Source organism: Cucurbita maxima, unplaced genomic scaffold (genome assembly GCF_002738345.1).
Source record: "Cucurbita maxima cultivar Rimu unplaced genomic scaffold, Cmax_1.0 Cma_Scf00002, whole genome shotgun sequence".
NCBI lineage: Eukaryota > Viridiplantae > Streptophyta > Magnoliopsida > Cucurbitales > Cucurbitaceae > Cucurbita > Cucurbita maxima.
In genome coordinates this window covers 5,293,890-5,307,735 of record NW_019272018.1, presented here as the reverse complement: position 1 = coordinate 5,307,735, position 13,846 = coordinate 5,293,890, and the positions used below count along the sequence as shown (strand labels likewise).

Here is a 13,846-nt window from a genome sequence, read left to right as displayed (position 1 = left end):
CCATGAATGCAAATGAAAGTTTCATTGCTTTTTAGATTTTACACTGGAAAAGGAAAAGGAAAAGGAAGAGGAAGGGGGAATACAAAGACATTCGAGTGTACAAATGGTGGCTAGTCCAAAAGAAAAAGGAAAATCTTGAGTTATTTGAATGAGATATGAGAAATTCTGATACAAGATTGCAATAATTGAAATGAGCAATTGAGCAATTGAAAGATCTTTAGTAAATGCATTTCGAGATCCAATTGTCTCGAGGAGATCGATTGTTAACAAAGTTAAAAATGAGAATCAAAGTTCATATTTTGGCGAGGAAGGCCAGGCAAACTATCTGATAGATAACCTTCTCTTGAAATGTGGATATTCCACTAGAATGATAAGATTGTTTGTATCATCAGCAGAGCATGAATCCAATGCGAGGCATTAGCTTTCTGAATCTTCAAACGGAGGCAGACCCCATTCCTTGGGGTTGAAATCCATGAGGGAACTCAATACCTGATCTGCGTCACCAAGGTAAGAACTATCCAACCTTGGATCTGGAACCATAATTACATTCCTGCTTGGCAATGGCAATAGAAGGTTTCAGTGACCATTACAATACCCAAAATTGTTACAATCAGATTAATTATGATTCTATTTTCTATACCTTCCTACTTCCAATTTTGTTCTTGCACTTGCGTAAACATATTGATTTAGTCTGAAAACTAAATATGAAAGTTTAGCTGGTTCTGTGTCAACTTCTACATGACTTCATGCCAGATTCTACTTACAAGCTATACACTTGCAAGAGTATAAAGAACTAATAAGACAAATCTAGGGACAAATATCCAAGCTAGAAAAGGAGAAGGGCATGAAGTATAATCTAATCAATCATGGACTATATTTGTTCTCCCAGTAAACCTATAATGGATTTTCTGAAACTAATGGGTCTCTGCATATTTAAATTCAGAAAGTGGCATCATAAAAACTAGAATATTTGAGTCTTAAACCAAGGAACCCAGCCCCATTTTGAAAATATAGAATATGCAGAGCTAAAAGCATGGGCAACACTTTAGGTGTAGTTAATCAACTAGGGTGACAACATTCCTGTTGTTGGCATCTGACACTTAATGATATGATGTAAAGGCCACACATCCTTTCAAGTTCAAGTTGAATGTTAAAAAAACAGTTTTAAGGACACTAAGCAAGAACTTCAAATTCCGAAACTTACATTCCCGCATTTTTAGCTGCAAGAACACCTGACGGTGCATCTTCAAAAACAAGGATTCTTTGTGGATCCACAGGATGCTCCTGTATAAAAAATGTGACACGGCCATCATCAATTCGAAGCAAAAATATAAAAAGAAAGAAAGGGAAGCACTTATACGGCAGTAAATGAGTGAACCAAGACTTTGAATCAAAAGTTACAACTATACCTCAAATCTTTTAGCAGCTGCAAGGAATATATCCGGAGATGGTTTTCCTTTTTTAACCTCAGGATCGTCACCAAGAACAATGTGGTGCATCAACTTAAAAAGTTCACCATGTCTTTGTGTTTTTAATTCAAAATGGCGTTTATGAGATCTGTTGAAAATCATCAGATATATAATGGTAAAGATACAAATTATAAAAAAAGAGAGAAGGAACTAGGATTAGCATAAGAATGGCAGGAATTTATGATATGAAAGGCTAAGCAATGAACTATCATATAAATTAGTTATACCCAGTTGCCAAGCCAAATGGCACTCCTTTTGCATGAAGATGTCTGATCAACCGGCTAGCTCCTACAATAAATAGGAAAGTGAAGGTAACTAAAAGCAATTCGTGACAACAAAAATTATTAATTTAAACATCAACCACTCGCTAGTGTGTAGAAAGAGAACAGAGAAATTTCAGGTCACTAAGAATGTTGTGGATTGTCTCGTCTCTCTTATATTTTTGTAGCCCAATTGTCCTTTTTCGACTTTCCCTTTCAAGCTTCCTCTCAAGATTTTTAAAATATGTCTGCTAGGAAGAGGTTTCTACACCCTTGTTTAAAAAATGTTTCATTCTCCTCCCCCAACCGACGTGGGATCTCACCGTTTACATATCAGCAAGGCCAATTTTCAATGCTTACGCTTATCTGTTTTAAAGAAATCTATGTCCAGCCACCAGTTCTAATTTTTGACATAAATAAGGTGAATCTTGTTGTTTTTGGCTGAAACACTATCTAAGCGTCTTAATATCATGGTGGTGCAGTACAACAATGTAAATCTAATTTACATACCCAAAAATTGAAGGCTAGCTGCTGCATCTCTCTCCAATTTGACTTAAACGGAATGAAATCCACATAACTATAGAAATGATTATCAGCATCAAATCAAATCAACCATTGTCACAACTGCTAACACTAACCTTGCATAGCCTCGGTATTCGGAAACATGCTTCGTAGCATATCCTCTCTTTCCACAAGAAAGTCCTCCGCACTAAGAGAATCGCTAATCCCCGTCTCGTTAACAAAGACCCGAGCAGCTTCTATAGCTTTCATACCCATCATCTTTGCCTTAAGTGACCAATCAAAAGTTTTATCATACCTTGCCAGTATTTTCTGTTGCACTTCAGTGTAAAACCCCTCAGTATCTGCAGCAGAAGGGTTACCAATTAGTTCACGAAAATTTAACAGAAAGTATATTTAGATCTAGGAGAAGAGTTTAAACTAAATCTCCTCACTGCCGAAGAGCAGATGGAACTGAAAACAACTACATGACATGCTAAGACCAAAAATTCATGCCCAGTCCATTCAAGAGCATCACAATTTCAAAATTGTACATAGTTTAGCAAGTAGAATGCAAGTTGCTAAGAAGCATCACTGAACAATATGCAAACATGATTAGCAGATGAAGATCCACAGCATATATACAGAAATGAGAGCATGGTACGAAAGGAAATGAAAAACGCAATAATGAGGGCGTGAAGAAGGGAAAGTTAAGATGATCAACGAATTTACCCAATAACAGGCCGTCCATATCAAAGATAATATGAGTGATAGATCCTCTGGAAGGGGCGTCGGAGGAAAGATTCGCCATTGAAACTGTTGTTGCAGTGCGATTGTGGAGAGGTTTGGATCTCGAATTGAGCAGGAAGTTCCGAAGAAGTCTATTGGGAGATGGGCTCTGCAAGAGTTGAAGCATCGCGCGTGTAGGCTTTATGCCAATATATTGTTGAGAAAAATGGCGTTAAAATATGATTTTTGTCTTTATATTTTTTTAATTTTATTCTTTCTGTATTTTAAAATATTCAATTTTAGTTGATATAGGATTGATAAATAATAAAATTAGTCCTTTAAACTAAATTAGTTAAATAATAACAATCATTTTCACAAATAAAATCCACCTTTATAAACAGGAAATTAATATAAATTATACATAAATATATTAAAGGAGTAAATAATATTTCTAGAAATATACATCAATATTAAAATGAAATATAAATACAATTAAGAAATTTTTTACTAAAATAGTTTTAAAAAAAAAAAAAATTAATATTTTGAATATCCATCCTTTCCACTAATATCTTATTTTAAATATCTAATTTAGGTTTTATTGAAGAAACTAAATACATAAAATAGGTTCCTTAGAAATCTTATACATAGCAAAAATAAAATAATGGAAGTAGGAAAGCCATATATTTGAAAAACCCAAGTGAAAGTAGAACTAGGAGAAGAATAATAGTGGTAAAAAGGGCAAAAATGAACGTCCCATTTTAACTTGAAGCGGGGGCAAACTTTGCATGGGAGGGTATTGGAATGCCCTTATTATAAAGTGTGTTGCAGCCATGTGAGATGAGAGTGAGTTTTGTTAGACCCAGGGTTACTGCAGAAGGCATGCTCTCAGTTCTACGTTTGGAGGTTCCCATCCAGATCTCAACATCAACCATCAATGGGATAAAGGCAGTTGTTTCAGTTGAGATTGGTCTATCTGAACAAGAGTGGACTCATTTCATCCTCTGCAAAACAATGAATCAAAACAGAATTGCACCATATTTACAACAACACAAGCACAAACAGACAGACAGGAGAATGGAAATCCTGAGGGCGAAGCGATTACTTCAGTTCTTGCACGCTCGACCTTACTACTGTTTGAAAGGAAGAACGTAATTCAGGTACGGCTGTTGAGCTCTCTTTCCACAAGAATATGATAGGAAAGCTATTAGGACAGAATTACTAGTAATAGGGTAGTAATGTGTGGATCTAAACCAGTCTAAATTAACTATCAGGCTTCGGCTTATCATAACTTGCATAAAGAGTGGTCTTTTAAATGTCTAGCGAGCAGAACTAAAGATCGAGCCCAAAGTCGTACCATCAACATATACCCAATGTAATATTTAAAACCTTCTTCAGTTAAGTTAGATAACGATAGACATGCATGAACTGATAGAAAAAGATTAGGGAAAGTATTACTGGGATTTCGCATCTATCTCTACAATTAGCAAGAAGCTCCTACCTCCTACAGAAGTTTCTAGTGATAGGTCAAACATAGTTCATTGGTGAAGCCCAAAGAATTCAGTGATGTACAATCATATTATACCAGGAACAACAAATCATGTGCTCATATAAATGAAAACAATGCAAAAAATGATAGACAACTTCAACTTACAAGCTAAGCTCATACAAACAAACCAAAAACACATACCTACGACCAAATAAAAATCAAACCATCTGCAAGAACAAATACCTTTAAAGACTTCAGTTGCATATATAGACTCCAGACTCAAATTTGTGCTCTGTCTCATAGAAGTCTGTCTTACCCTCCGTAGCCGGCCGTAAAGAAATCCCAGATAGTGACCTATAACTTTGAACTGAAAATTTCACATAACCAACCACTTCAAGTTCTTCTCCTTCATCTTCCTCGTTCTGATCCACAGGCATCCTAGCTCTCAATCGACCAGGAGAACCCTTCAAAGGAATCTCGGGAACATGCCATTTTAGTTCTTTTTCAGACCGATTCAATACAGCTTTTGGAGACACCTTTAACAATGTAGGATCAACAGGTAGTTTCAGAGTAAAAGTCACATCCTTCAAAGGAAATGGCAAATCAGGGTTCGCAGCATACTGAACCATCACTGAGAGTAAAGTCCCGCTATGACGTTGTATGAGACGAACTCTCAAAGGCAATGGGGTTAATCTAGGTAGCAAGCTATACTTGATAATTGGTATGGGCTCATTTACAGGTGCTGTTCGCACGTGAAACATTCCATTTCCAAGACTACTAACACGAGAACCCTGCACGACAAATCGTTTAACTGGAGCTGTATCCTCAACGCGAAAAGAAAACTCTGTTTCTTTGTCATCTGAGGTTTTAGTTGGCAAAGTTTTCAAATATATAACTCCCATCAATCCTACTCTTGCCAGCAGTGATTCCCTGAACTCTGCACTAATCTGTTCGACGATATACATTTCGGGACCCTTAATTTCAGTTTTAGTCACCAAATTCTCAAGTGGCGTTGCTGCACCACTAGCATCAGCAACAGCCGCTTTTGGATCACTTCCGGTCTGCAAGAGCTCCAACCCACCAAGACCCTCTGATTTCTTAACCTTCTCAGGACCTACGAACTCAGATGGATCCAATCCTCCACCCCAAGCATCACCGAAGCCCTCAAAAGTTTCTTCCATTGTAGCTTGATCAGTACTGAATTCTATACCACCATAATTTCCTTCGAATCCCTCAACACCAATATGAGTTGATTGAGTGGCCTCCGCAGGTGGCAATGTTGGCACCTCAAGACCCGCCAACACCATAGTCAAATCAGTAGCAGAAGGGTCCTTATTCTTCTTGAACCCGCTCACGAGCTCTTCAGGCTTGTTAATCATGTCACTTGCCGCAAATGGATCATGCTCAGCAGCGGGCTCCTCAGTCTTCTGCTGCTGCTGATCCTGTTGCTCATTTACACTCTGAGTGACAGGAGCAAGAGTTGCAGCTATTTCATCCCCAGCTTCGAGAGTCTCCGCGGGTAGCTCAAACCGCGCACTTGAAAATGCCTGCACATTGGCTTCATGCTCAATCGAGTGAACCTCCATGGCATTCCAACTATCAGCCCCACGAATCTTATTCTCTGTATCAAGGGCTGAATGAACCATCTTGGCAAGACCATCGGCGTGCATCGAAGAAAGCATTGCCGCAAGTCGAATATTGCTGACACCCCTTAGAACAATATCCAACGCCATGTAAATCTCGGCGTATTTCCGGCTAAGCTTCTCAGGTGTGACATCAACACCACGACAGGCCGTAACAACGACGCTGACAGCTTGGTTTACAATATGGATACACTCAAAGACATTAACAGAATTATCTTGATCGGCAGTGGTGATGCCGAGGACATAGATGCCATTGACGAGGCGATAGACAACTCGGTAGCGGCTCTCCACACCGACAATAACCTGACCATTAGAGGCAGCCAAAGGATCATCACCAAGTGAGGCAATAGAATCGGCGAGCGAGGAATCATCACCAAGGACGGTCGATGCGTGGTGGCTCTGGTGCTTGGTGACAGCGAAGGCCAATCGCATCTGACGGAAGGAGGATAGGGCAACTAGCGCTCGCGGGGGAGGGAACCATTCGCGAGTTTGTAGGAGGATATCGGATCCATTAGCAGGTTGCAGAGCAAGGGCTAAACAGGAGGACATGGTGGAATGATGGATCCAGATCTGATAGCAATTGATCCAAGGCCTTTAAAGGAGGGGATGGACTGTAATCCCTGGTTCTAACTTCTAGGGTTCTGAGGTCGAATTTGTAAGCAGAAATGAAAACAATAACATACTTGGAAGGGGATGATCTTGAAGTGCGGCTTCTTTAAGCTCGTTGAATAGCGTCTCCGACGAAGCGAAATCGCAGTTGGTGCCGAGATCGATCAGAATTCAGAAAGAACTCGGAAACGGAAACTCAGAGTTGAGAGCGAGTGAATGGTACGACAGATTTCTGATTTGGGCTTCTCAACTGGAATTTGAGCTGATGGGGCCGTGGCGGCGGAGCCTACAAATTTGCATCTTTCAGCTGGGCTCTACGTATATGTACACATTTCCTACTCAACAAAATTCTTATTTTACATAAACAAAAGTTGAGAGAAAATTCCTTCCTCAAAGGAGAGGCTAGGAGAGAGGCTAAGAGAGGCTACAGTGCCAATTATCAATTCTACTAATCATTGCTTGATCATTTATAAAAGCCACGCAGTTCATGAACTATGATCACGTTTCATTTGAATCCTCCATAGTTGAGGCTTTGGTGCACAGAAATTCTGGGTAATTGGCAAGCAGGTAGGATATGGTTGATTTGAAAAATAATGCAACGAGAAATTGATTGAACTTGATGGTATTTATATGAATAGAGAAAAAACCTTCTCCTTCCACCTAAGGAAGTTGTATTTAAAGAGAGAATTTTGACAGGAAAGCATCAATCTTTGGTTTCCCAGTAGAATCCCTGAAGACATAATAGACAGACAAGCACAGTTCTATACGAGATTCTTTTGCAGCTTGTGGTTTTAGACACACTGTAGTAAATCGTACAATATCTCTATTAATTATATCCTAATTCTTGTTGCCTTTTCACTTTGTTCATAGCAACAGAAATACAATAGGCCTTCTTCTTCTTCTTCATCTTCAATCCTCTGAAAACACCTTCATTTCTCCAGAGCGTTGAGATCTAAATCTGTAGTGACCGCTGCATACAAAAGGAAAACCAAATTCAGAACTGCCCCAACCAAATGGTATGGTATGGTATGGTATGGTATACACACACCTCATAGATTTAAAAAGTATACTATCAACCAATATCAGATACTAACATCATACGCATTCACTTCCAAAGAAAAAGATGTGCATAAGGCAAACGAAGAGAGGAGAAAGAAGGTGAGCGGCAATGGTGATAGCAGTAGGCCGTGACGGCCAGGAGGAGGAAGAAAGGAGAAAAAAGACAGAAAAGAACAATGAGACATTTAAACAGAAATAGGCATTCACTTTGTAAATTCGTCATCCCAATAATTGACGGCCTCATTAAACTTCCTAAGATGTGCATAACGTACCGACTCAAAGCTTTTATTTCCATTTGCAATTCAAGTAATGAGGCATTTAAACAGGAGGAGGTACCTGAAATATTGTAGATGTCTCCTACAGGACCGTCAAGTTGAATAAAGTACAAAAGGCACTGCACAAGGTGGGAGAACAAGGCAGGTAAGAAAAATACCACAACAACCCTCAAACATTTTCTCAGACATATTATTCTACCATGATATCAAAATGCATCACACCACAAGTATTACGAATTTCTGAGTACAACGAGAAAACTCCACACATCTCTTGCAAGGTTTTTCTCAGAGAAATTATGCAAGTTAGAAGTCTATATGCTGTTATTAATAGTATCCTTTCATCATGCTCCCTATGTCGGCTAGACTCCTTGACTTTTAAAATGCATGCTCTAGCTTCTGAGGAACTTACCCAACAAAAAAATAGTTAACATCAGAGCAAGTGTAAGTTGAACTGAGCAACCACGCTGTAGATTCCTTGAACTCTGGAATTGTCTGCGGCCCAAAAACCTAGCAAAGAGCTAGCAAAACAAAAATATGAAATATCCATTAGCGACCTCCCGATTGCAGTCGCATTCAAATAAAACAAATGGGCCTCATTACCAGTGTCAAACATTAGTAGCGTTCGCTTTTCATGCTCGTAAAAGTTCACTATGTAGTATTACTTCTCCAAACGAGAGAAAAATCTACCTGATTGTATGCATGACCAGCAACCTTTGCTGGAAGAAACTCCCGCCCAATTTGCCTCCAGAGGATTGTTCTAGATCCTTTATCTTTAGGTGTGGCCTCGACAGTTGGAATTGGGTTTATACACTCATCCTCATCAGGAATAGCAATTGTCATAGAACCAAAGTTAGGTGAACTCCACACTCTCCTAGCATTGGCCATCCTTTCTGGATGGCTTACAACATCTTCCCCTGCACGTGAAATTACATTTTGAGTTTCTTCGACTTTATCGCCAATATCTAGGCTGCTCTGATTACTGCTTTCTTCTCGTCTTTTACTATAAGTCTCATGAGTAGATTCTTCAAAAGAAGGCATAGGTTCCAAAATTTCATCTTTTGGACCTCGTATAGTAGCAGTTGTCCCAGAGAGAAATGCAGCTAAATCATCACATTCTTCCTCATTAAGGTTTACCCATTTAAGGGGTTGCTTGCCTTCCTCAACAAAATATTCACGTAATGATTCCTCAACACAAAATATTTGGTTTTCAATGGCGTCAATGAATTGTCTATGTCTTTCCAGCTTAGTATCATCCCCATGGTGTCTGTAGCTCAACCGGACAGCCTTCTCAAACTCTTCTAACTAAACATGCATCCAGAGTTGACATGTATAAGTATCAATGCAAATGAGTTCAAAGACAAGGGAATTGAAGGAGAAAACCAGTGTTCGCCAGTTAATTGGGGTGTCATACAGAATAAAAATTTAAGAAACAAGGTGCTGAATATAAGAGAAGATAAACCTAAAACAAATCTGTGTCTGTGTCATAGTTGTCAACATACGAGGTAGGAATGTCTGAGACTTTCAACTTCGGAAATAGAAATGAATCAATTACGTACAGAATATTAATCACCTGCCATTTGGTTGTTCCCAAAGCAGTTCGCAACTCCCTGGTAAATGCATCCAAATCATCTACCATTAACCTTGCTTTTCTCTCTCTTAACCATGTCCTATATATTGATTCCAATCTGACATTTATATAGAAGAAACATGAGAGAATTCAAACCAATCAGATTTGATCTTGCGGAAAAGAACAAGTATAACATTGTTACAATATAATTTTATCTAACAAAGTGATAACCGGAGGAACGATCAATAGTAGATTCAACTCATCGACAAGAGAGACAAAGCGGAAGTGATGAAAAGAAATACAAAATCTAAAAGCACAGATAGAGATGAAGTTATTGCTATTAGTTATTATTCGAGCAGGAGCAGGAGCAGGAGAGAGATTTTTATTCGCACACATATATAAGGAACTTTGAATGAGACACATGAAAGAAAACAAAGGGGCCAAGAAAGTCCATCCAGAACGGATATGACATAAAAGAATCTTAGAATCAAAAGTAAAAGATAGTTATGAAACAAATTTGAATTAAGAACCCATAAGAAGCGTTGGAATATATCACCCCAAATATTGTCCCACAACTTATGAATCCCTAATCTCAATCTCTGAACAACATACAAACTCAAACTTTAGGATAAACGACTATGTGCTCTCAATGAGAAAGGGCATGCCACACATCATTATTCAAATTCTCCGCCCCGCCACTGTAAAACACGCCAATTGTGGCCTTAGACACGAAAGAAGGCTCTCAGCAAAACTTCAATGGTGATAATCCTTAACAAATCCACTAGCCAAGCCAAGAACCTGACTATGCGTTCTCTTTGTAAGACTGCGCATCATTTCATCAGCTATTGACATCAAATACGACGGTACCAATATGAAAACAGCTCGAACTAGTCTGCAACATATCCGATTGCTTAACCATCCTCCCCCTCCAACGTTTTGAACTTCATGAAATATCATAGTCAAATCATGAAGTTCTCCAACATCAATAAAAAACTACTTAGCATCTTCCTTCCCCTTTCCACTTCCTGACTTCACTCTCTCAATAACATAACAAACAACGATTCCAAGGCATAACCATATACCAATTGAATCGAAACAAGAATGACCCAAAAAGGAATATGCAGGTACAAGAACACGATTTGAAGAATTATTAGAGCAAAAGCCAGGAAACCAAAGAAATTTATGGTGGATGGAACGCGCAGTTTAAAAGCCAAGACCATTAATAAATTCTTCACATCGGAATCAAATTATCATACCCACGTGATATCAAAGCAAGAAAAATGGAGAATTTCACGCACTCAAAAGCAATTTACAGAAAGGAAAATTAAATAAAATCAATCGAAAGATAGACCCCTTTTGTTCATGCTCAGAATACCCAAACCCTCGATGCAATACAGAACTCACATGTCGGCCGATTCTTGCACCTCCTCAGCGGCGGAAAAGAAAGCATCTTTCTGCCATAAATCAAAACTCCGTGCAACCAACATCTCAAACCGCGGCGGTAATCACTCATAAAATGGTCAACGATATGACGACAAGATCGTAGCCCGTGCGAGGCGCTGAATCGACCCACCAACAATTCAGAATTTCCGGGGATGAATAAATCGCAAGGCTTGAAACGAAAGAAAACGAAGGAGAGGAAGAATCAAAATCGTATACTTCACTCCCTCCTTCCCTCTCCTCCGCTAATAAATTAAACAGAGAATTGAGAAAGAGAGAGATATAAAAGCGATTCCGTTCCTCTTTCACTTTCCCTTTCCCTTCCCCTTCGTCCTTCCTTTTCCTTTTCCTTTTCCTTTTCCTTTTCCTTTCAATCTTATTTGCAGAACTTGCAAGTTTTAATCCACTGCATTTCACCACGCCAGTTTCTATGACGTGGAAGCTTCCAATTGGCCATATATCCACGATCTAATCCTAACCGCTCGATCAACTCGGTTCGAATGCCCTAATCCATCTGAAAAAAGGAAACATCAAACATGGCGTCGGTTGTTGGAGAGGGAAGACGACAAGAAAGAGTGAGCTGCCGAATCTGTTCGGGCAGTTTGCGGTCACCTATTTCTCAGTTGACCGACCCATCCAGAATAAGCAGAGCCCAATAGCCAACCACCTGTAGTATTAAATTACAATAATTATCTCGTTAATAAAATATTTGGATTCTCTTTATTGCGTGACTTAATTGTGTGAAAGGGTTCGGTAATGAGTCAGCTAATTATTTATTTATTTTATTTTCCACTCAAATTGATTTTAATAATTGCGTGACTAATTATATGTACGGACTATCACGTGCTTCTCTAAGCCCAAGCCCAATATGTTCGAATCCAAAGTCCCCAATTTGAGAGTTGGGCCTAATTGGGCTAAACCAATTTTTTTTATTTTCTAGCTATATTATGTTTTTTTTTTTAATTTAAAATAATAATAAATAAATGAAAAGATATTCAAATTGAGGGATATGCTTCTGATCTTTGTGAGATAAGGATTATTTATTTTATTTGAAAACAAAGATTAAAAAAATGGGCACACTGTGCAGTGCAGTCAATTTTGAGGTATTAAATAAATAATATAAACAGAAACTCTCCAATTTCATACCTATTTCTTGTTTCTTTAACCGAATGTCACTTTGCAACTAGCTAGCTCCTAGCATCATCAAACTTTATTAATTTTAATTAAATCATTTAACCGGTTTCATTTTCCAAACTCTTATTAATTTTAAAATTTGTCCGTACTCTAAGTTGGATAGGTTGAGGCGAGAATCAGAGCATCAAACTCAAATCAACTCGAGCACAAATTTGCAAGTGAATGCTTAGCTGATTTGGAAGACACCGGAAAAGGAGACTATATCTTACAAAAGTATGCATTTTAGATATCATAAACAGTGCTTAGTAAGAATAATAATAATAATAATAGGGCACCATAATTGAAGGGAGAAAATGGGGGTTAATGGTGGGGTGGGTCTGTGGGAGGAAACTGAGTGGCACATTAAGTGTTTGTTTTAATGTCTGAATGAAAAAGAAGGGCTTTAAAAGTAACGTGGCTGCTGGGAAATCACATATATGAATTATTATATAACTTTATTGTTCTTCTTCTTCTTCTGCGTACGGGCGGTGGGTTTTTTAGATGTCATATGCGACTGATAAGAGATCATCAATGCTTTTCTCCTTCCTCTAATTTCTTATTTCTTCGCTATAATCATAATGTTTTTGTCTCTTCCTATCCCACCACATCTTTCCCTATCCAAATTATCCTCCCCTCTTCCATATCCTATTTTCCCTAAATTAATTATTTACAATTATTCTCAATTAAACAATTAAAGCATAATTATTAAAGGTATAACATTATTAAATGATGTCTCCACAGAAGGAAACCGCATACCATGAGTACAAAAAAGGCTAGAATCGTAAAGATATTGAGAGATATTTTAATTTTCCATTTAACATTTTACCATAAAATTTTTACGATGGAGCCACCGAAAATGAATGTACACATTATGTGGTATAGATAGGTCGGATGTAACTATTCGTTCATGAACTTCTCGTCGAGACTTCAAATTTATTTTTATCCATTTTATGATGAATTTTATATCTCAAACATATTCTCATAACTCATTAATACAATAATAATTAACTCTTTATCGGCTATTAAGTTCTTTTTTATTTTGAAAAGTTGTAGATTTGAAAATACTACCATTTATTTATAAGTTAAAATATTAAAAAAAAAACATATATATATATGATACTAGTGATCGAAGATTTAATTTAATGAATTGTGGGAAATAGTGAGTATAATAATATAATGAAATAAATATTCCCTTTTGAAAGATGGAGAGTAAAATAAAATTTTGATTTTGGATTGCAAAAAGTATATATATATATATATATATATATATAAAAACATAGAAAATGAGGAGGATGTGAAAGGATTGGAAGAATATAAATTCACATTCTTTTTTCTTTTTTTAAATGAAAAAAGAAATTAAGAAATTCACATGGAAAAGACAGAAAAAGCCAGAGCTGAGTCAGCTGTCAGTTGTCACCACGTAGGCCAGAGATCTACTCTACTCGACTCAACCCATGAAATATTTCCTTTTCTCATAACTCAACGTCAAAATCACCACCTAAGAAATAAAATAATAAATTAATTATGTTAAAAATAACTCATGTCGTCTCATGAGTGCTCCTTTTCGGCATCTAAATCCTCTTTTTCCTTTTTTTTTTTTTTTTTTTTTTTTTTTTTTTTTTTTTTTTTTTTTTTTTT

At 37.6% G+C, this 13,846-nt stretch overlaps 4 protein-coding genes across 8 annotated transcripts in view; all 4 read right to left on the bottom strand.

Moving 5' to 3' along the window:
* Window positions 1-111: 111 nt before the first annotated feature.
* The window catches only part of LOC111497173 ((DL)-glycerol-3-phosphatase 2), a 20,745-nt gene continuing 7,010 nt past the window's right edge, over window positions 112-13,846 (bottom strand). The window contains exons 2-7 of one of the 2 annotated variants that reach the window (XM_023147880.1): window positions 2,960-3,078; window positions 2,368-2,592; window positions 1,697-1,757; window positions 1,410-1,557; window positions 1,205-1,284; window positions 112-550 (exon numbers count right to left, since the gene is read on the bottom strand). In XM_023147880.1, coding sequence (XP_023003648.1) covers window positions 418-550; window positions 1,205-1,284; window positions 1,410-1,557; window positions 1,697-1,757; window positions 2,368-2,592; window positions 2,960-3,038 — 726 coding nt within the window. In that variant the 5' untranslated portion in view covers window positions 3,039-3,078 and the 3' untranslated portion in view covers window positions 112-417. Of the gene's footprint in view, window positions 551-1,204; window positions 1,285-1,409; window positions 1,558-1,696; window positions 1,758-2,367; window positions 2,593-2,959; window positions 3,185-13,846 lie in introns of those variants that run through there. The other variant, XM_023147871.1, reaches the window with a different exon arrangement.
* Window positions 3,588-7,061, bottom strand: LOC111497053. Of its 4 annotated transcripts, none has more exons than XM_023147682.1 (2): window positions 4,686-7,061; window positions 3,588-3,957 (listed from the first exon to the last, which is right to left on the bottom strand). In XM_023147682.1, exon 1 carries the CDS (start codon window positions 6,632-6,634, stop codon window positions 4,697-4,699), a length of 1,938 nt encoding a protein of 645 aa, XP_023003450.1. In that variant the 5' UTR covers window positions 6,635-7,061; the 3' UTR covers window positions 3,588-3,957; window positions 4,686-4,696. The 4 variants fall into 4 exon arrangements, with proteins under 4 accessions (XP_023003450.1, XP_023003443.1, XP_023003466.1 ...); XM_023147675.1 differs by lacking the exon at window positions 3,588-3,957 and adding an exon at window positions 3,980-4,086 and having other exon boundaries at window positions 4,686-7,060; XM_023147698.1 differs by lacking the exon at window positions 3,588-3,957 and adding an exon at window positions 3,995-4,083.
* LOC111497118 (AAA-ATPase At5g57480-like) overlaps window positions 7,303-13,846 on the bottom strand; it is a 9,323-nt gene continuing 2,779 nt past the window's right edge. Inside the window, exon 2 of the mRNA XM_023147785.1 lies at window positions 7,303-7,601. Within this exon, the coding sequence (XP_023003553.1) occupies window positions 7,598-7,601 (4 nt within the window). The 3' untranslated portion in view covers window positions 7,303-7,597. The remainder of the gene's footprint in view (window positions 7,602-13,846) is intronic.
* Window positions 7,382-11,404, bottom strand: LOC111497136. The gene is made up of 6 exons (XM_023147809.1): window positions 11,000-11,404; window positions 9,599-9,713; window positions 8,716-9,330; window positions 8,438-8,546; window positions 8,090-8,147; window positions 7,382-7,664 (listed from the first exon to the last, which is right to left on the bottom strand). The coding sequence occupies exons 1-5, from the start codon at window positions 11,080-11,082 to the stop codon at window positions 8,122-8,124; spliced, it is 948 nt and encodes a 315-aa protein (XP_023003577.1). The 5' UTR covers window positions 11,083-11,404; the 3' UTR covers window positions 7,382-7,664; window positions 8,090-8,121.

Excerpts from the sequence above, each read along its gene's own strand:
- LOC111497053 (XM_023147682.1), bottom strand. The coding sequence starts at position 6,634 with ATGTCCTCCTGTTTAGCCCTTGCTCTGCAACCTGCTAATGGATCCGAT.
- LOC111497136 (XM_023147809.1), bottom strand. The coding sequence starts at position 11,082 with ATGTTGGTTGCACGGAGTTTTGATTTATGGCAGAAAGATGCTTTCTTT. Across the intron at positions 9,331-9,598 it reads TGGGAACAACCAAATGGCAG|TTAGAAGAGTTTGAGAAGGC; the intron begins GTGATTAATATT and ends ATGCATGTTTAG. Across the intron at positions 8,547-8,715 it reads CTGGTCATGCATACAATCAG|CTCTTTGCTAGGTTTTTGGG; the intron begins GTAGATTTTTCT and ends TTGTTTTGCTAG.